The sequence below is a fragment of the Andrographis paniculata genome, unplaced genomic scaffold, assembly GCF_009805555.1.
Source record: "Andrographis paniculata isolate CXL003 unplaced genomic scaffold, ASM980555v1 Contig74END, whole genome shotgun sequence".
NCBI lineage: Eukaryota > Viridiplantae > Streptophyta > Magnoliopsida > Lamiales > Acanthaceae > Andrographis > Andrographis paniculata.
This window is the reverse complement of record NW_026137611.1, coordinates 2,362,682-2,384,982: the sequence shown is the minus strand read 5'-3', so window position 1 is coordinate 2,384,982 and position 22,301 is coordinate 2,362,682. Positions and strand designations below refer to the sequence as shown.

Here is a 22,301-nt window from a genome sequence, read left to right as displayed (position 1 = left end):
TCAGATGCAATATGTTCTCCATTGCCAACCTTCACCACCGAAAATACAGTGGTATCCAATTTCTTGAAGAGATCTCGATCAAAGGTCATGTGGTTGTTACAACCACTATCGATGAGTCACTTCTCACTCAAATGACATGTTGAGAAACAAGAGGCAACAAAGAGCTGTTCTTTTTCTTGATCGGTTGTTTGAGCGGCATTCATGTGTTGAGTGTCACTTTTGCAGATTCTCTAATGATAACCCTTTTTATTGCAATTCTCACACTTTTGATCTGGTCGTTTCCAGCACTTGAAAGGTGGATGCCCCTTTTCTCCACAATGATTGCAAGGGGAAAATTTAGACGGCTGGTCTGGCCGTTTCCAGCACTTAAAGGGTGGATGTCCCTTTTTTCCACAATGTTTGGAAGGAGGTAAACCTAGGCTTAGTACCCTTTAGTGTATTGCAAGAATCAAAATTTGAGTTTCCTTTCTTAGCTTGAGTGCTCTGATTTTTTGCAACTAATGCCCCTTCAACTGATTCTTCAAATCCCATCAACCTTCTTTGTTCTTGTGATTGCAGTGCTTGTGTCAATTCTGTCAAGCTCATTCTTGACATATCTTTAGTATTTTCAATTGAAGATATAGTGGCTTCAAACCTTTCAGGAACAGTTACTAGAATTTTTTGAACTATTCGGGAATCTTAAAGTTGAGAGCCAAGAAGTCTTACTTTGTTTGCAATTCCGAGCATTCGGTCAGAGTACTCTTTCACAGTTTCAGATTCTTTTCTCCTTTGAAGCTCGAACTCTCTCGTATGGTTAATAACTTTCATTCTTTTGATTTTTTCATCTCCTTCGTATTCTTTTTTCATAAATTCCCAGACTTCATAGGCTGACTTCAATGTCATGATTTTGACAAAAATTTCTTGTGAGACAGGGGAAAAGAGTGTTGCCTTTGCCTTTGACTTTCTTGTTTTCTTCTGAGTGTGATTCCAGATTTGCGCTATAGTTGGATTTTCAGGTAGTTGAGGAACTTCGTGGTCCTCTTCTACTGTTTCCTATAAATCATTTGCCTCCAAATGAACCTGTATGCGTGCAGCCCAGATTTGGTATCCTTCCTTGTTGAACACAGGCGGTGCCGGCACAGTGAAGACAACTTCTGAATCCATAGTGACTCCGAGTCGATCAAAGGTCCTTTTAGAAGAAGGCTCTGATACCATATTGTTGGTATGTTTTAGGAATTGGAAGGAGAAATAAAATTGAGAAACTGAAACTGGATCTCACATTTATTCGCTTGAGGAGAGGCTTTAAAAGATAGCAATAAAATTGAATCACTAACTACTTCCTAAAAGCTAGGAACAACCCTAAGTTATTTGATTTAGTCCACAATTTTAAAAACTGAAACATAAATAAAATAAAGAAAATAAAGTTGCCGCAAACTAAAGCACAATTTCAACACAGTCCATAATCATAAAGTATTTTTGATCCACTGCAACAATGTTATGTGTCTCATACTATGCTTCATTAGTATTTGCACCCAATTCGCCCATACACAATTGCAAATATGTTAGATTCTATCACCTGTATGGAAACATAAGTTTTTATATATTTTTCAAATAAACAAAACAATTACAAGGGAAGGGGTTACAATCACTCATCTTCTAGCACTATGTTTGCAGATTAAATGATTTTGTTGTATATCTACTATAGTTAAAATTCTATTGCAAAAGAAGTAATGTTATTGCAATTATTTATTTTATAATGATTTATTATTCCATCCTATTATAAAGCAAATTAAATCAATATTAAAGTTTACCAAATGTGGAGTATTGAGTAACAGTAATTTTAATTTAAAAATGCTTCTATTTTTTATAAAAGTTAATACAAACAATTTAATATAAAAATGCTTCTAAATTTTTTAAAATTTAATACAAACAAGTATAAAATATTTGTTTAGAAACATAAACCAAAAGACCATTTGAAAAAGTAATCCAAACGAGACCTTAAAATATTAGGTGTGTGTATTCACTTAAAAATTTTTGTAAAAAAAAAAAAAATAAAAGAAAATTTGACAGGTGAGAAGCTAGGTAAAACTCATCAAAAAAATGCGAATATGATCTATTTTAAATTAATGAGAAACGTGTAATGAGCTTATACTATTAAATCACTGAAAATAAGCAAATGAATAACTATGCTTAGGATATAATTTAAATCTAGTTAGAAAAGCAATATATGTTTTGATGAACTTCGAATTTATATATAAAAATCTCAACTACGTTCGTAGTTAGCCAAATAATAATCTCATTCAGATTGTATATCTATTGTCTAGAAACCATTCAAATGAAATCTATCTATTGTCAAGAAATCATTCAAATGAAATTATGTAGCCATTGCATTATATCATTTGTATTGTATGTTTCTAGCATCGTATGAATACAACTTAAAAGTCATGTCTTTAAAATAATGAACAATTTCATAATTTACTTTTACAGGGAGTAAATAACTTGTAACCAATCTTATATATCTATGCTATATTAAAGTGAGCTGATTAGTAATTTGAATTCAACATGTTAGGATTTTGAGAATTCAACATGTTAGGATTAGTAATTTGAATTCAACATGATTAGAAAATATAGTTTTTCTATAATTTTCAAATAAAACAAACTATATTACAAGAGAATGTGGTTAGAACAATCAAACATCTTATATCATCATATTTGCATATTAAGATGCTATTAGGTATCTATTGAGGTTTCTTTCTTTTTAAAAAGAGTAATGTTATTACATATATTTATCATTTAATCCTACTTTGAAACAATTAAAATAATATTATAATTTACCAAATGTGCAGTATTAAGCGTAAAATATACCAAATGCAGAGACACAAGGCTACCAAAGTGAAATGTTGACTGATAAATTCTTGGCATTCCCTTATATTTCAATTCATGTAACCAATTTTATATATCTATGCTATATTAAAGTAAGCAGATTAGATAATTTGAACTCAACCTGTTAGGATTTTTAGAAAAGAAAATATACATATAATAAATTAAATGTATCGGTGATATCACCTATATAAGCAGATTATATGTTCCTTTTTTAGAATACATAACCCAATACTTAATCATACTGACTTTGTAATAATTGGCAAAGTCAATCTACAATCACATTGCAACTTTGACCCATTGATGAAATCCTAGGGTGTCTTGTCACCCTTCACAAATTGCAAACATGGCATATTGTTACATTTCGTTGTATCACTTGCAAGAAAACATTTATATAGTTTTCAAAAGCAAACTATTACAAGAAAAGGCGGTTAGAACATCAAACATCTTCTAACACTATGTTTGCATATTAAGATGATATTGGGTATCTACTAAGGTTGACTTTCTATTGAAAAAAGAGTAATGTCATTACAATAATTGATTTATCATTTAATCCTAATATAAACCATTTAAAACAATATTAGAATTTACCAAATGTGGAGTATTGAGCGTGGAATATACCAAATGTGGAGACACAAGGCTGCGGATGTGAAACATTCTCTGATACATTCTAGGCATTCCTTTATACTTCAATTCCTTGAAGCTTTTATTACAAGTACCATATGCAACCAAACATTCTCCTAAATACTCCAAAATGACTTATCCACTCTCCAAGATGCCCAACACCTTCACCATTTTCTTTCCAAACCTTTTCCGCCAAATATGGTGTGTTGTCTCAATATGCCTAACCAGTGACCACGGAAAGTTAATACATATGGAGTACTCATTCACCCATGACTCATCCACCCCATACTCTCTCATAACCCATACATCAAATGCATCACGGTCTATCATTGGCACTGAAGCACAAAGGCGTTTGTCCAATATTGCCAAATGACTGATAATCCATCTATCAAACATATAATTAAAATCGGAACAAGGACAAGCCATTTCATCAATTGTGTCATCAACCAACTTGTATGACACAATCAAGCGCTTGTGGCATTGCCAGTTGGGCTTCTTCACCCATAGGTCACCCAATGAAGCCTATTGTTCACTAAAACTCCTGGAGATGACCATGTCTCTAATGTGTAGGGAACAATCCCGTTATCTGTCCAACTGTTTCTATGTAGACTATACACCTTGATTACCAATGGTAAAGGTCGTATAAGCTCTCTATACTCATCCTTAAGATGATGACTATACTTGTCCCAGCAATATGAAATCTTCACAACTTTATAGTCGCAACCAACATGATCAAATCCAAATCCATGGATAAAAATTTGGCCACAATTCTCACGTTTAATGGGAATCTCAAAGTACTCCCTTGTGAAGAGATTGTAGATATAAGTATGCTCTGGGAATAGAGAATCGATTAGATAAACTAGACCATTGGATGAACCGATGATGCTTAATTCTGGCATGGAAGAGGCAAATGGGGTTTCAAGTTTGTACACTTTCTGGTCTGAAAGGTGAAGAAAATAAATGTGGGTTTTAATGGGGTTCTTAGAATGAAGGATTAGGTAGGAACTTTCAGATCTAGAGAGGTGTAGTTTGACAAGAAGAGGATCAGCGGAAATGGGGTATAGGGTTTTGCAGGTAAAGGTAAATTGAATTACAGATCTGACGGGGAGTCTAGAGGGGATTTCCACGATGGTTTCATGGGGCAACTTATAGAAGGGGTTGATGGAGCTAAGGTTCATTTTTTGTTTCTTTATTAGAGAATCCATTGATGGTTTGGGAATTACGGTTTTTTTTTTTCAGCTTAAGAAGAAAAGAATAAAGTAGACATTGGAGAACATGTGACACGACATTTTAAACAAGAAGATGAATAAGAAATATCTTAGAAATAAAAATCTCAACAAAAATAAATTAATGTTTCCTTAAAAAAGAATTGTCATTCTAGTCACGCGCACAAAATCCACGACAAATAAAGTAAAGTCGCTTCAGTTATAGTCCTAATTGGGTCAAATTAGCACTATGTTGATTTGACTCAGTCAATACATATATATATAAGACAGACCACGGATATCTGACAGCATAGGATAATAAAATATACAATACATATTTTAACAACACATAATATAATTTCATGTAGCACAACATATTATTTATTTCAGCATTGTAGATATATTTATACAACACAATATAATATATAACGTACACAATACATATTTTTATATGATATAATATATTGTTGTGGTATATAAAAATATAATCTTTCTTCTGTATATATGCTAACTCATTCAAATCAGCACAATACTTTTGTACTTTAATATTAAACCAAATTGGTCAAGATGTTTGCAATAATATCATAAAAAAAATTCAAATATGTGGAGGAAGTTTGCAAATTTATGCGATATTTTCTTAGATATTATTTTATCTCCTTTTATTTCTAAAAATAAGTAATATAATTAGTAAGAAAAAATGAAACTCTCTTATAGGGAATATATTATATAATAGATATTGGTTTTGGAGAATAGAGTTGTTTATTTCATTCAAAAATTAACACATAAATTTGTAAATAGGGGCAATATAGTCAATATCTAAATACTAAATAATATAAATATATATACTAGCATCTCCCCTCAAACTCAAGGTGGTGTTGTAGACATCAACTTGAGTTTGCGTAGAAGTACATGAAAATGACCCGGAAGAAGAGATTTGGTGAAGAGATTTGTTGGTTGATCCTTCGTGAAAATTGTATGCAACGGATGAGTCTTGGCAACCACGTGTTGCAAAATGAAACTCGATCTTAATGTGCTTCATGCTCTCGTGTAAGACATTACTATGCGCAATCTCTATGGAACTCTAATTGTCGCAATGAAGAGTAACAAACACAAGATGGGGGCACCAAGATCAGACAGTAACTAACAAAGCCATGGATGTTTGGATATAGAATCAGCAAGAGCATGATACTCGGACTCAACACAAGACTTGGAGACAAAAAACTAGAGAGTCACCAAGGAAGGACAAAAACCAGTAGTAGATCAACGATTATTAGGATCACCTGCCCAATTTGCATCAGAGTAGCCTGCAAGAACGAAGGACGAGTGAGTTGAAAAATAAAAACCATGAAGAAGCATATCCTTAACATAACAAATAATACGGAGAATTGTGTGCGTTGATAGTGCAACAAGGACTGTCAAAGCATATAGCCAAATTTATAATGGGAAGTCTAGACACCTAGGTGTTAGACATAGTATGATTAGTGAAATTATCACAAATGGGGTAATTTTGGTTGCATTCGTTCGGTCACAACATAATCTAGCTGACACTTTGACAAAAGGACTGCTAGGGACTTAGTGCAGAAGTTGTCTATTGAGATGGGTTTAAAAACCATTTAAATTTGCTAAGGGTAAGACACCCAATTCCCTCTTGATACAACGTTAGGAGATAAATTCAATGTGGAAAGCTCACATTTAGTAGATTGGAGAGCATAATGTTTATGCATCCCGAGGTGTGCGTTCGGACCTGCAAGAAATTTAGGTTGAGATTTAATCTCTTAATAGTTCCTTTGAGAAATTTCCGTGCAGGGCCGAGACTAAAAGGAGTTACATATACAAGTATGAAATTTTTCCACTTTAAGAAAGTTATGGAATTGCTTTTGATGTACTCGTGAACGGATAGGGACGCATGGCTTGTAACGTGTCAAGTGAACTCATGGAAACTGTAAATTCATGTTTACTTTACCTTCGTGAAAAAAGAGTTCGAACATTAAGCAATGGAATCAAACAACCGATTGGTATTTGCAAATATTGTAAAGCTGAGATTCCTGCTATTCATGGAAGTACAAGTGGGTTGAAAAATCATTTGGTGAGAAGATGTAAAATAAGTCCATTGTACGAAGGAATTGGAAAGGAAGAAAAACAATGTGTTATGACAAATAAGTCTCTAGGAATTCGGCAAGGAAATTCATTAGTTTCACACTCCTTCAATAAAAAACCGTGTGTATTGGACCTTTTTTTCTTATTGAATATAGTAACATTTTTTTTTTTATTATTGAAAATTTCATTGCTAATAGTAAATTTTTTTTTTTTTTTTGCAAAAAATGTGTGCATTGAAGCTTGTTGAATATGTGATTAGTGATAAAGTATTCTTCCGAGCAGTTGAAGGAAAGAGATTCATAAATTTTGTACATGAGCTACAACCAAGATTCAGGCTCCCTGGTCGATGAAAGGTTGCAGGTATGATTTATTATTTATTATTAGAGGAGAAATCTAAACTGAAACTTGCAATAAATGGTCAAAGAGTGAGTATCACGACTGATACTTGGACTTCCATTCAAAATATTAACTATATGGTGATCACGGCTCACTTTATAGATAGTGAAGAAAAATTGTACAAGCGAATTGTTAGTTTCACTAAAATTACCTGCCATTTTAGAGATGAGATTGGAAAAATGGTTGAAGTCTGTTTGAGAGAATGGGGGATAGAAAAAGTTTTTTCAATAGTAGTTGATAATGCATTTTCTAATGACACTGCTATTGAATATTTGAAAAGAAGACTGAAAATGGAAAATATGTTGATGTTTGAAGGAACATATTTACATTTGAGTTGTTCGTGTCATATTCTTAACTTAATTGTTAAAGATGGTTTGAAAGAAATAAATATTTCGATTAAATCAATCAGGAATGCAGTTAATTTTATTCATTCTTCACCTGCAAGATTGAATAAAATTAGGGAGTTTGGAGTTCTAACCAAGTTTTCTAGCGTATCAACAGTGCCCCTGGATGTGAAAACTCGTTGGAATGCAACTTATAAGATGCTTGATGTTGCATTGAAGTATCGGAGGGTGTTTGATAGGATGGTGGAAGAATGGGTGTCTTTATGAATTATTTTTTTGAAAAGAATAAAAAAGGCAAAGAAATAGTAGGGCCACCAAATGAGAAAGATTGGGAGAATGCAAAGGCCTTTACATACTTTTTGAAGAAGTTCTATGATGCTACATTGGAATTAAGTGCATCCAAAACGTTAACTTTTCAATTGATTTAGCAATCATTAATTGCCCTCCAGGTTGAAATTGAAAAAATGTGCAATGATCTTTCAGATCCAACACTTAGAAAAGTTGCAAATGCAATGAAGTTGAAATTTGATAAGTATTGAAGGGGTTGGGATAACATGAATCATTTGATTTTTATTGCCAATGTTTAGGACCCAAGAAACAAACTCCAAGTGATTAAAGCGCGCATTAAGATATTGAAAGGAAGTTCTCAAAAGATTCAAGAAGTTGTTGATATTGTTAAGAATAATTTGATAGTTTTGTGGATGGAATATATGAGAATGAATGAAACTTCAATTGATGGGACATAATATGGAGATAGAGTGCAGTAATGAAGATGGTTTTTTCGGCGCGGTGGTGGTGCTGGCCTTTGTGATGAATTATTTAAATGTGTGAATGCACAAAATGAAGAATATCATCTTGAAGAGATATCCAATGAAGTGGACAAATATTTGGCAGATGATATTGAGAAATGATTTAATCCATGTGTCAATCTATTAGAGTGGTGGAATGGAAGTGAAACTAAGTATCCTATTCTTTCAACTATTACTAAGGATATTTTTGCAATTCCAGGTTCAACGGTGGCTAGTGAGTCCATTTTTAGTTTGGAAAAACGAGTTGTAGATCCTTTTAGAAGTAATTTAAGTTCTAAAATTGTAGAAGCATTGGTGTACACTAGTGATTGGTTGAAAGCCGATGAGATAAGCTTCTATAAGGATCCAACCGATGATGATCTAGAATTTTACAAGAAAATTGAAGAAATCGAAATGCGTAAGAAATTCAATTAGTATTATTATGTTTAAGTAATTTTAATTTAAAATTATTTATGTTTGTCCAATGTATTAATAAAATTTTGTCTCTTTTTATAGGTACAAAAATATTCAAGATCATTCTTTAACTTTGATTTCGGCCCAAGAAAGTTCATCTCCCTAATAAACTTGTAAGTCTTGTAATTTTTATTTATTAAGCCTATTAAAATATTTTGATATATCATGATGAAAATTTTCATGTATTGTTCTTAGGTGTTGGTGATGACCATGATAGCAAGTTGAAATATTTAAGTGTTGTTTTTTCAAGGTAAGTGATTTCCTTATTTGCAAAATAAGTGATTTTATTTTTAATTCATTTCACTATAATATAAAGTTCGATTGAGCTATTATTTTTAATTTATTTTAATTCTTTTAGCTGCTATTTTTGATTCATTCAGATGTTATTTTAATCATTGGAGTTGACTTGTGAAGAAACATATTCAGATTTAGCATTGGTTTGTCAGTTATTGAAGTTATATTTTCAAATTTTGAATTAGATGCTCAAGTTGTAATTTTAATTTTATTTTTTATTTGGATATTTCATTTTATTTTTGGAGTTCAGGTGAGGAAAATGTTGAGGCAATTGAAGAGATTATGGTCGAAAACTCGAATGAGGCTGAAATTTCTTCAAGTTTCGAAGATATTTTGTTTTTCTTTCCAAATATTTGACTATGGTCGAATGCGAATTTTATATGGAATGACCGAATTGGATTGATTTGTGGTGTTTGAATTGAAATTGTTGAATGCGTTTGGAATTACTGAATGAGATTGTAATGATATTGCAGTGATGGAATTGATTTATGATGTTGGGAAGACATATTTATTTTTTTTTTAGTTATTTGATTGTATTGATTAATTATACTTTAAGATTGTTTATGTATTGTTTTTAAAAAAATCAATTTTTTTATGATATATTTCGGTATAACCGGTATATACCGATATCGTACCGAAATTTTTTATATACCGAAATTTTTGGTATAACCGGTACCGTACCGAAAGTTTTGGTATACAGTATTCTGAAAACTTCAGGACGGTATCGGTGTGTTTTTTAGCATACCGAATAGTTTGGTACGGTATAGATACGACCGTTTCGGTACGGTATACAATATACCGTACCGAACCATCCCTAATGTGGACTGAGGTATTTATTTACATACCGTAAGTCGGTTGTGTTTGTTTTGAAATTCACTACGCGAATCATTCGGGCAAGGGAATGCAAATAGATTGGTACATTTACAAAATAAACATAATTAATTTACCGTGGATAAACCAAATTACGTAACAAAATATCATGTTATTTTTACAAACGTGATTATTATGCTTGTACCTGAATGCAGTACACCTATGGCCTATTGTGAGAGAGACGCCCGAGTACATAAGATGTTGGTACCAAGGTGATACGCTTGACTGTGGTGCTTTGGTCTGCATGTTCGCCAAGTGTTACGCCCATGCGAATACGGCAGTCCATCCCATTGTAGCATCGGCGGTGAGTTTGATAATGTGAAGAGCTACGTGGTAAAATTGCAGCCAAAATAATGAAAGGTCCGCCCTCTGAATTGTAGACTCCGATGAGCAGCATAGGATAAGTGAACGTCTGCAATTAATTTGGATGGATTTGGGTTATGTTGTTTGTACTTGATTTAGGTAGTATGTTATTTTCGGATTGAATTGCTTGTTAAATTGGTTTGATTTTTTCCTCATGTTTGATGGGATTGTATTAAGATTGATTCAGAGATTGAATCGTGGGTTTAATTTGGTGAAACTTAATGTTTGGGGTAATACTATGAATTGTGCCGTAAATGATTATATGATTAATTGTTCAAATTATTAGAATTGCAATAATTCATATGTTGTACCTCCACAACGGATCGATGTACCCGTCTAACTAGATCGAAATACCTTCAAACTACATATATATGCTTATATACACGTTACCCATTAGTTAGGAAGGTTATTTTTGTAAAAACAGCAACGAGTCAGAAAAGTTATGCATACTGCTCTTAAATTGGAATTAACTAATTCATTAAAAGACCTTGGAATGGTTGAAGTAATATCTACAATGAACAGAAGTGCATTCACGGATACCTGAGTACATTAGTGTTGCACTAAGAAATAAAAATATATACATATACTGTGAAGGTTTACGTACCTATAATACGATCTCATATGCTCCGATAACGAGTATCTATGCTCTGGTAACTTGTGTTTGTGTACCGATCATTCTCAATTCGAAATATTCAATTGTTGTCGGTAACTATAGATAAAGTCATCATTATAGTATTCTCGTGAATCCTATAACTATATAGAAAGGTAAACAACACATATTTACTATGGATGGATAAACAAGACATAAAAGACTTAGTTAAATTATGTTGGTTGGTATTCATACATGTTTTGTGGTCTTCTTATTGAAAAACATGGCATGAGTTGTTGAATGTAAATGTACCGTGCCCAAACTTTTCCATTGGAGCTGAGAGAGAAAGTACTTTCATCGAGTTCATAAATTGGCTCATATGTCAGAGGATTGAATGAAATTAACTACATCCAACAATATCTGCTACTGCATAGATAATACCTAAATAACTATCATTCATACCTTAAATGTCGGTGTTTGTATCTGGAGCACGTATCGGTAACGAGTATTATGTCCTAGTTATTTGTACTTGGGAAATCGACTATTTTCAGTTCGAAAAATATTCACTTGTTGTCGGTAACCATTGATGAATTCATCATGATAGTGTTCCCATTGCTTACTCTGAAGGATTGATTAGAGATATCCTAGTACGGGTTAACAAAATGATTTTACCAGTTAATTTTTATGTGGTTGATATGCATAATAATAACCCTTCAAATCTTTCACCGATTTTACTTAGTAGAACATCATGTGCACCATACAAACTAAAACTGATGTGAAATAAGGTATACTTTTAATGAATTTGATGGTGAGAAAGTGAACTTTAATAATTTTATGCTATGAAATATTCTGAAGAAACTAACACCTTGTATGGAGTGGATATCATTGATGAAAGTGCGTAGGAAATTTTTGAATTGAGTGGAGGGGAAGCTTTGGAGGTTGCTTTGGTATACTACATCGATTCACAATTTAGTGCAAATAAATTGGTGAATTCCAGTCTGAGATAAGTAGTGCACACCCTGCAGTCTTTCGAATTTAGGACACTTAGACTTGAACATGCAACATTACTTTGGCCAAATCTAAAAAAAAAAATAGTGTATTCTATTAAGTAGACCCCGGGTTTAGCGATGAAGTTGCTTCCTGATAAGCTAAAATATGCTTATTAAGAAGAAAGAAAACCTTGCATGTTATCATATTAGTTTCTCTCTTCCTGAATAAAAAAGAACGATTGATTTGCATACTAAGGGAACATAAAAATCTATTGGTTGGACCATAGCTAACATAAAGGGTATCAACCTCTTTCTTTGTACACATCAAATTGTCTTGGAGGAGAATGTAAAGTCAGAAAGGCAACCTCAATGATGATTGAACCCTATGATGATAGACATGGTGAAGAAAGAAATTTTGAAGTTACTAGATGTTGAGATTATCTATGCTATTGCGGATAGTCAATGGATAAATCTAATTCATGTAGTTTCTAAAAATCAGGAGTTATGGTTGAAGCTGGCAATGATGGTAAGTTAATTCCTATTGGAAATCAAATTGGATGGCGCTAACGTATCGACTACCATAAGTTGAACAGTATTACAAAAAAAAGGCCATTTTCCTTTACCTTTTATTGATCAAATGGTTGAGTGATTAGTTCGAATATATCACTATTTTTTTCAGATGGATTTTTTCAAGTTACTTTCATATTGTCATAGCACAGGAGGATCAAGAGAACATAATGTTTACATGCCCCTTTAGGCTTTAGCACCTTCTCATAGAAATGAATGTCTTTTGGATTATGTAACACTCCCAACAAAGTTTCAATGGTATATAGTAAGCATTTTTCTCAAAGTATATTGGTCAAATAATTGAAGTGTTTATGGATGATTTTAGTATGCATGCGACAGTTTTGATGCATGTCTTGAGAATTTAACTTTGATTTTCACAAAGATGGATTGAAACGAGATTGCTTCTCAAAATAAAATAAAATAAAATAAAATGTCAGTTTATTATTGAAGATGGAATTGTCATTGATCATTTAGTTTCTTCGAAAAGGATAGAGGTCAATAAACCTAAGATAGACATTATTTCTTTCTTACCCTACCACATTTCGGTGAGGGAATTGCGCACTTTCCTTAGTCATGCAATATTTTACCATCAATTCATCAAAAAAAATTTAAGATGGCGAGTCGATTGTTCAAACTTTTGCAAAAAAATGTCCTGTTCGAATTCAATGAGAGTAGCAAGCTAGCTTTTGATCAAATCAATAACCTTTTCACCACTCCACCTTTCATCCAACCACCGAATTAGAGACTCCTATTTGAATTAATGTGTGATGCCAGTGTCAAAGTCGTAGGAACAGTACTTGAGCAATGAGATAGCAAGACACCCTTTGTAATCTACTATGCATTTGAGGCACTTAATGAAACCTAATTAAACTATTCCATGACGGAAAAGGAACTCTTCGATGTGGGTTTTGCGTTAGAAGATTCCATATCACTAAAGTGATTATTGTCTCTTATCACGTAGCATTTACTTGCAATAGTGAATTTTTTAGAACTATTTACTTTCAATGGTGTAGACTAATATAATTTTAATGACTTTCTTAAATCACGTTTTTTTTTTTATCCATATAACTATTATTAATAAAATTTATCCAATTTTTTAATAAAAATATTAAAAAAATTGACGAAAGAATATAGGAAACAGACTCACACTATTTTACTATATGATAAGTGTAACTTAATTAATTTTTAAGTATTAATGATGAGTAATTAATATATATATATATTAATTTATTAAAAAAATTAAAAAAAGATATAATTAGAATACTCAAGATGATCTATTTAAAACATATAGATTCTTTTCATATTATACATTCCCATCATCCAAGAAAAAAGTAGTCGTCAAATATATCTATTTTTTCATTCATTTCTTATAAATAATATCAATGCAACTCAGTATATCTAAAATAATATGTATGTTCACTCAGTATTTTTTAATGGAATAAGTTTTTACGAATATTATTTAAAAATATAAATATACATACATTAATATAATATATACATTATCCACTTATTAAAAGTCAATTGTTCAATATAAAATATTATTTTTATATTATCAACACAGTTCTCCGTACCATACATAAAAAATTAATTTATTTAAAAACACCAAGTGAACAGACTGAATATTATTTAAAAAAAAAAAAAAATTAGAAACAAACCATAGTCATATGATATTTTTGTCATGGGCGTGATCAATGAGTGATTTCCTAAGATTCCATATCTCCATCCTTCCCTATATTGGTGATTTCTATCAATTTGATTTACCTTCCATGTTAGAAGGTCAAAACTTCCTTTTTGCACAGATATTGATAAGGGGATGTTTTTGGGGGTTGAGACAAGTTAATCATTCGATTTGTAACATTGAAAACAGTCGATTCATCTAGTGGGTTCCTCATTGTCCGTGGTTTTTTCCCGTTTTGGGTTTTCCACGTAAATCTTGTGTTCTTTTCGTATTTTGTCATATTTTGTTTGTGCTTCAATTGTGTTTGGATCCACTTTCCCAATTTCATCACACCTTTAGGCACTTAATCCCTAACAAGTGGTATCAGAGCATTCAACGGTTAAAGATGTCGATTGCATAATTCGAAATTGAGAAGTTTGATGGCAAGATTTTGTTTGCTATTTGGAAAATTCAGATGCAGGCGATTTTAGTTCAGAACAGATTGAAGAAGGCATTGGATGGACAGGAGAGTGCAGGGGTGAATGACAATACTTGGGCTGAATTGGATGAGAAGGCATTGACTGCAATACAACTTATGTTGTCGAAAGAAGTCCTGCGTGAGGTTGCTCATGAGACTACCGCACGAGGGCTGTGGTTGAGGCTAGAGACACAGTATATGACGAAGTCTCTCGCCAACAAACTTCATTTGAAGAAACGCCTTTATACAATTCGAATGCCCGAAGGTACTCCGATCCAATCTTATCTCAATGAATTTAATACAATCCTCATGGATTTGGAAATTTTGGATGTTACAATTGATGATGAAGATAAAGCCGTGTTGTTGATTGTCTCGTTACCTCCTTCCTACAAGCATTTTTGAGAAATAATGCTTTATGGTTCTCAAGAAACTCTTTGATTTGATGAAGTTAAATCAAATTTGTTTTCAAAAGAAAAAAAACTGATTTTGGTGGCCAATTAAATGACAACGATGAAGGTTTGTTTGTGAGGAGAAGGTCTATGTTTAAAGCTAATTGAGGCAAGAAAAAATCTCGGTCTAAGTCGAGGGGATCGAATGCGCATAAGAGTTGCAATTATTGCAAGAAGTATGACCATGTTATTTCCGAATGCTGGAAGTTGAAAAAAAAGAATGAAGGGTTCGAGAAAGGAAAAAAACCTGTAGAGGCAACACAAGTTGATGCCGTGCATCCCGATTCAGACGGCGATCCAGTTTTGACAGCGGCATCGGAAACTCACATTAAGAACGAGTGGATTTTGGACTCCGGATGCACATTCCATCTTTGTCCCAATCGGGACTGGTTTACTACATTCGAATCAAAGAATGGTGGTGTAGTATTGATGGAGAATGATGCCCAATACTCTGTCCTTGGCATTGGTTTAGTTCAAATAAAGACTCACGACGGTTGTGTTCGTACTCTTACGAACGTTCGATACGCTCCTAATGTCAAAAGGAATTTGATATCTCTTGGAACTTTGGACTCGCTTGGTTATAAGTTCTCAGCTACAGGTGGAATTTTGAAGGTGTCTACAGGATCTAGAACAATTATGAATGCGAATCGGGTTGGATGTTTATACGTCCTACAAGGTCATACCGTATTGGGTTCGGCGGCAGCGGCTTCATCAATGAATGATTCAGATTTCACTCGATTATGGCATTTGATTTTGGGCCATATAAGTGAAAAATGAATGAAGATGTTAAGCTCTCGAGGTCTTCTTGGTGATCAAGGAATAAAAAATTTAGAATTTTGTGAACACTACATTTTCGGAAAGCAAAAGAAGGTCGGTTTCTCCATTACCTCTCATCGTACACATGGCGTGCTCGATTATATTCACTCCGACTTGTGGGGACTATCAAAGGTTCCATCATTTACCGGGAAAAGATACCTTATGACATTGATTGATAATTTTTTCCGGAAAATTTGGGTGTATTTCTTGAGGCGGAAGGATGAAGCTTTCGACACTTTCAAGAAGTGGAAAGCTTTTGTGAAGAATCTTACGGGTGAGAAAGAAAAATTTCTTAGAACTTACCATGGCTTAGAATTTTGCAGTGGTGAATCAATGAATATTGCGCATCGCATGGTATTATGAGGCATAAGACCTTGCCGAGAAAGCCCCAACAAAATGGCGTCGCAGAACGAGTCAATCGGACTTTAGTGGAGAGAGCTCGGTGTATGCTTTCGAATGCAGGATTATGGAATCGGCGTGATTTGTGGGCTGAAGTTGTTTCAAAGTTGTGTATTTGGTAAATAGATCTCCACACTCCGCTATTGACTTTAAAATCCCAAAAGAAATATGGTCAGGTAACCCAGTCGAATATTCCTCTTTGTGTATTTTTGGATGTCACGCGTACATGCATGTTGACGAAGGAAAATTAGCTCCGAGAGATTTGAAGTGTATTTTCCTTGGATATTCAACTTAGTCGAAAGGATATCATTTATGGAACGCGGATGATAAATCACGCAATGTAGTTTTGAGTTGAGATGTTACTTTTGACAAAAAATCTATGTTGTCTTCTGGAAATAGTTCAGCTGCAGGTTCGAAATCCTTGTCAAATGACCAACAGCAATCTGGAGAGAAGGTGGAGTTACCAATGATGTTCCGACCCACTGCTGATGTTTCTAACTCTTCTGACCTGCAAGTTGATGAATCTAGTTCGAGTACCACATTGAATGCTCCGGTGAGACATGATACATACTCAATTGCCAGAGATTGTCCGAGGAGACAAATTCATCCTCATTCCAGATTTTTAGAGGATTATGCGGTGGCATATACTCTGTCCGTGGCACAATAATTCGGTGATGTCGGTGAACCGAAAAATTATGATGAAGCAACTTCTTGTGCCGAATCTCCTAAATGGTTTATGGCAATGAAAGAGGAAATTCAAAGTCTCTACAAGAATGAGAGTTGGGATCTTGTTGAACTTCAAAAGGGTAGGCGTCCACTACGTTGTAAGTGGATATTCAAGAAAAAAAAAAAGCATTTCGGGGGCTGAAGAGTCTCGTTGCAAAGCACGGCTAGTCGTCAAAGGATTCAGTCAGCGTGAAGGTATAGACTTTACTGAAATTTTCTCTCCTGTTGTTCGACATACTTCTATTCATGTTTTGCTCGGTACTGTTGCTATGTTTGATTTGGAATTGGAGCAACTTGATGTAAAGACGGCCTTTCTTCATTGTGACCTTGAGGAAAAAATCTACATGGAGCAGTCTGAGGGCTTCGTCATTTCCGGAAAGGAAAATTTGGTAAAGAAATCGCTTTATGGATTGAAGCAAGCCCCGCGGCAAGGGTACAAAAGGTTTGATTCATTTATGATTGGGCAAGGTTATTCTTGCAGCAACTATGACGACTGTATTTATTTTCAGAAGTACTCTTACGGTTCATTTTTATACTTGTTGCTTTATGTCGATGACATGTTGATTGCCTCACGTAACATGTCTTGTACTGTTAAGTTGAAATCGCAGCTTAGTAATGAGTTTGATATGAAAGAGCTGGGCATTGCGAAGAAAATTCTTGCGATGGAAATAATTAGAGATCGAAAAGGTGGAAAGTTATTTTTGTCCCAAAGAAAGTATGTGGAGAAGGTACTCGATCGATTTAATATGCGATCTTGCAAAGCTGTATCTACTCCCTTGGCTGCGCATTTCAGATTGTGCGAAAACTTGAGTCCTTGCTATGAAGATGAAGTTGAGGACATGGTGAAAATTCCGTACTCAAATACAGTTGGTAGCCTAATGTATGCAATGGTTTGCACTAGGCCGGATCTGGCGCATGCCGTGAGTGTTGTGAGCCGTTATATGCACAATCCGGGAAAGGCTCATTGGAATGTTGTTAAGTGAATTTTGCGATACTTGAAAGGTACATCGCATCTTGAATAGAAGGTAGTTAGGAGTCGGAACACCCGGCACATTAGAGGATTGGACTTTGGCTGGTGGAGACCTTGATCGCAAATGTTCTCTTTCGGGATATATTTTCACTTTATGTGGTTATTCTATTTCATGGAAATCTTCACTTCAGTCGGTTACCGCTTTATCGACCACCGAGGCGGAATATATAGCAGGTACCGAAGGAGTTAAAGAGGCGATTTGGCTAAGAGGTCTTGTTATGGAGCTTGATTACGAGCAAAAGGTTCTTACTATATTTTGTGATAGCCAAAGTGCAATACATTTGACGAAAAATAATCGGTATCATGAAAGGACCAAACATATTTCTGTGAAGCACCATTTTATTCGAGATACGGTCTTAAAAGGTAAAGTTGTAGTGGACAAAATTCATAAGTGCGAGAACCCCGCTGATATGTTAACTAAGCCACTTGCCGTTGCCAAGTTCCAATATTGTTTGGACTTGGTTAATCTTAATAGTTGTTGAGTGTCCCATCGGGAACTTGGTGATAAGGAGGTTTATTTTTTAAATCGAATTTGTGGCAAGGTGGAGTTTGTTGGGATTGTGTCTCAAATTCTCTTCAAGCCAAGATTTCCAAAAGTTTCCGGCAGCCTTAGTCATGGACGTGACTAGGCGGACTTTCCTGTTCTAGATTTGATTTTATATATCTTGCCAAATCAGAAGATTTTGAAGGCTTTAATCACAGGCGTGACCAAGATGGCAAGGTTGACTTGGCACCAAATCAGTAGAGTCATGGGCGTGATCAATGAGTGATTTTCTAAGATTCCATATCTCCATCCTTCCATATATCGGTGATTTTTATAGATTTGATTTACCTTCCATGTTAGAAGGTAAAAACTTTTATTTTGCATAGATATTGATAATGGAATATTTTTGGGGGTTGAGACAAGTTAATCATCCGATTTGTAACATTGAAAACATTCGATTCATCTAGTGGATTCCTCATCGTCGTGGTTTTTTTTCCGTTTTGGATTTTCCACGTAAATCTTGTGTTCTTTTCGTATTTTGTAATATTTTGTTTGTGCTTTAATTGTGTTTCAATCTGCTTTTGCAATTTCATCGAACCTTTAGGCGCTTAAATCCCTAAGAATGTATATTTACTATACAAACTCACATTATTTACATTACATTACATCGGATATTATTTAAATGAAAATTATAAAATATAAAAGAAATCACAAAGCAAACACACAATAAACCTTTTTAATTTATTTTTTAGTTAAGTTACAAAAATTCAAAATACTATATAAATTTGTTTATAATTTTAATAAATTTTTTATTTCATCTAAATTTATGCTACCTTTTTGAATTGTTATAAAAATATATATATTTTTTTTTTCAATAAAAATTTATTGAACAATTTTTTTACTGTAAAAAAATAAATATTATTAAATCTCATAACCAAATGAACATAAATTTTTACGATGGAAAAAATATTATATATATATATATATATCATAATAACCATGAAACCAAAACAACAATAAAATTCAAATTTGAAGCCCAACCTCCACCTACAACCAATATATCCTTAAATTTTATATATTCGGTGCCGCCTGCTGGACTCTTTCTATTTTTGGCATTCATACTCGAGTGCCACGTAACGTGCCACGTACGTCTTCCACGTGGCATTTAATTAACATATAAAGAAAACAAACGTGCATTTTCTATATAACAAGAGCCCGGCCGTCGTCGGTATAAACTCCGAGAGAAATTGATTAATTACAACAAAACAATGAAGAACTCCACCGCATTAATTACCGTCGCCGCCGTCGGAATCCTCAGCTTCGCTTTCTCCGGCGTTATTACCGCCCCCATTAAGGATGATGCTCTAAGCCCCAAGGAAGTCGATACCTGGTTCAGAAAAATGGCCCACCGGCGGCCCGACCAGTTATCCAAACTCCGGTTCTATTTCCAGGGCCGGCTTGGCGGCAAGAACTCCACGTCGGTAGTCATCGCCCACGGCAACGAGACGGCATCATCGCCTACGTACTTCGGTATTGTTGAAATATTTTAGATATTTTGATTCATTATTTAGATTAGGGTATTATGATTTTATTATTAATAAGAGAAAATTGCATAAAACATATATTCTACATGTTTGCAAAAGTCGTTATTTATATCATTTAGCCGAGCGTGATATTCATTCCCGGTCACGCAGACTACCCGTAGCCAAATGATATAAATAACGATTTTTGCATGTGTGATATTTTTCTAGCTAGATAAATATAAGACAAAAGTGATAATGGGGTGTACTTAAAGGATATTCTTTGCAATTTTTCGTTATTAATAATATGCAAAATTGTTTATAACCTATGTAAACTTTGAAAATTCTGCACCATACTCTTCCCTTATAATTTAGAAACCGTTACTGGACTTTTTCATAATTTTCAAAATATTCCACAAACTATTTTTTTTTTGTTAAAGATTCTGTGTAATATTTTAAAAATACAAAAGAATCTATCTCAATTAGTAAGGGATTCTTTTAAGGATTCTGTATAATATTTTTTAAAATAGAAGAAAGTCTCGTGTAATTTTTAAATATTGAAGAAGTATGATCAGACTTTTGAAACTACAGGTAAATTATAAATAACTTCATCGTAATAATATACAATTTTGAAAATTTACAAAATGTAATAGGTGCTTGGATGGCGGCCGACATTCCGCTAACAGTGACACCGGCGTTCTTGTCGAAGCGCGTGGGGTACGCAAGAGGGTTGTACGGCACGGCGTCGCAAGAGGAGGAGGCATTGGTGTTCGCCGTGATTTTTGTGTTCACCGATGGGGACTTTAATGGCAGCACGCTGTCGGTTTTAGGGCACAATCCGTACCGGCACGCATATCGGGAGTTGCCAGTGGTGGGCGGCACGGGATTTTTCCGGCTCGCCGTAGGGATCTCCACCTGGAAGACGTACTTTTTCGACGCGGGGGCGGGGAGAGTCACGGTGGAGATCAATGTTCAAGTTCTGCATTATGGGGCATGAGTTTGATTTACATATTTATAACATACTATTAACTATGTATGTATGAAATGTGAATGAATAATTACATGTTTTTTCTATGTTTAATTGTGTTACTTTTTTTCTTTTTCTTTTTTTTTTTGACATAGAACCGCAGCCGCTACCCGAAAGTGCGCACTGATTAATATGTGTTACTCCTTTTGTTTAGAAGAAATGTGACTATTTATTTTTTTAGATTTTAGTTATAAATAAGTGTAAAAATAATTAGTATTAGATTAAAAGGGCAAAAATGCCCGTATTAATATAAATATATTGAAGTGTATGAATATTATTTGTGAGAGATAGATAAAAGGAAAATGAACATAGTTTTGGAAATTTTGTTAGTTTTAAAGCTTAATCCAACGAATCTCTCCGTAATAAATTAGTTGGTCCATTTTGTAGCTCACTCTACGGAATTGGCCTAACCTTTTTATTCCAAGCCCAAATTCATATATCCCAAGCCCAATCACTTATCCATATAGAGAAGGTTTGTTATGTAGTTAAGTTTTGGGGGTTTGAGACAGTTTCTAATTTGAGAATGGGGAAGAACAAGAAAGACGAGGAAACCCTAACAGTCGTAGGTAAAATAAAAAAATAAAAAAATAAAAAAAAAAAAAAAAACTAAGAGAAGAAAAAAAAAAAAAAAAGAAGAGAAAGTAGAGAATAGAAAAGAAAAATAAATAAATAGTACTCTAGTGACACAAGATGGTGACATATACAGCTGTAGCAGCAGGAATTTAGAATTAATAATTTTTAATTTTAATAATATATTTATAATGAAAATTATTTTATTATTATTATTAGTTTTTACAGAAGTAATAATAATAATAATTGTTGTAATATGATTATAGGATTAGCTAATAGAAATATTGATTATTTATACCACTAATACTATTTTATATATTATATATACACCAATATATAGATATAAATATTATATTTGTTGATGCAATTTTTAAACAATAAAAAGTAAAATCCGAAAATAAGAAATTATCTTCGAATTTGATATAATTAGTGTCTGAGATCTAAACACTGTAGGATACATAAATAAAATAGGAAAATAAAACTACATATTGGAAAATAAAGTGGTGATCCCAAAGACAATTCTTTTGAATTTGATGTCGATTGAAGATGCCTTTCCAGAATAAATCCAAATCCTTAAATATTCCTTCAAGAAAACGTTTCAAAACCGTCGCCAGCAACCGCCGTCAACCGCCCACAACGAAACGTTTTGAAACGTCGTATGGTCGGTTACGACAACCGTCTCGCCG

The 22,301-nt window shown here is 33.7% G+C and overlaps 3 protein-coding genes across 3 annotated transcripts; 2 read left to right on the top strand and 1 right to left on the bottom strand.

The window, feature by feature from the left end:
* Positions 1-3,618: 3,618 nt before the first annotated feature.
* LOC127265876 (F-box protein At3g07870-like) lies at positions 3,619-4,688 on the bottom strand. Its single transcript, XM_051295892.1, has 2 exons — positions 3,985-4,688; positions 3,619-3,868 (listed from the first exon to the last, which is right to left on the bottom strand). Exons 1-2 carry the CDS (start codon positions 4,686-4,688, stop codon positions 3,619-3,621), a joined length of 954 nt encoding a protein of 317 aa, XP_051151849.1.
* An 11,138-nt stretch (positions 4,689-15,826) lies between these two features.
* LOC127265875 (uncharacterized) lies at positions 15,827-16,925 on the top strand. The gene is made up of 3 exons (XM_051295891.1): positions 15,827-16,133; positions 16,322-16,376; positions 16,658-16,925. Exons 1-3 carry the CDS (start codon positions 15,827-15,829, stop codon positions 16,923-16,925), a joined length of 630 nt encoding a protein of 209 aa, XP_051151848.1.
* A 2,791-nt stretch (positions 16,926-19,716) lies between these two features.
* Positions 19,717-21,084, top strand: LOC127266102 (dirigent protein 23-like). Its single transcript, XM_051296225.1, has 2 exons — positions 19,717-20,028; positions 20,672-21,084. Exons 1-2 carry the CDS (start codon positions 19,767-19,769, stop codon positions 21,013-21,015), a joined length of 606 nt encoding a protein of 201 aa, XP_051152182.1. The 5' UTR covers positions 19,717-19,766; the 3' UTR covers positions 21,016-21,084.
* The last annotated feature ends 1,217 nt before the right edge of the window (positions 21,085-22,301 follow it).

What these genes read in the sequence shown, in the direction of transcription:
- LOC127265876 (XM_051295892.1), bottom strand. Translation starts at nt 4,688, where the DNA reads ATGGATTCTCTAATAAAGAAACAAAAAATGAACCTTAGCTCCATCAAC. An exon ending in CTTCATTGGGTGACCTATGG is followed by an intron (nt 3,869 to 3,984) that starts GTGAAGAAGCCC and finishes TATGTTTGATAG; the next exon opens with ATGGATTATCAGTCATTTGG.
- LOC127265875 (XM_051295891.1), top strand. Translation starts at nt 15,827, where the DNA reads ATGTTAAGCTCTCGAGGTCTTCTTGGTGATCAAGGAATAAAAAATTTA. An exon ending in TTTTGTGAAGAATCTTACGG is followed by an intron (nt 16,134 to 16,321) that starts GTGAGAAAGAAA and finishes TTTCGAATGCAG; the next exon opens with GATTATGGAATCGGCGTGAT. An exon ending in GTTTCAAAGTTGTGTATTTG is followed by an intron (nt 16,377 to 16,657) that starts GTAAATAGATCT and finishes TTCTGGAAATAG; the next exon opens with TTCAGCTGCAGGTTCGAAAT.
- LOC127266102 (XM_051296225.1), top strand. Translation starts at nt 19,767, where the DNA reads ATGAAGAACTCCACCGCATTAATTACCGTCGCCGCCGTCGGAATCCTC. An exon ending in ATCATCGCCTACGTACTTCG is followed by an intron (nt 20,029 to 20,671) that starts GTATTGTTGAAA and finishes AAAATGTAATAG; the next exon opens with GTGCTTGGATGGCGGCCGAC.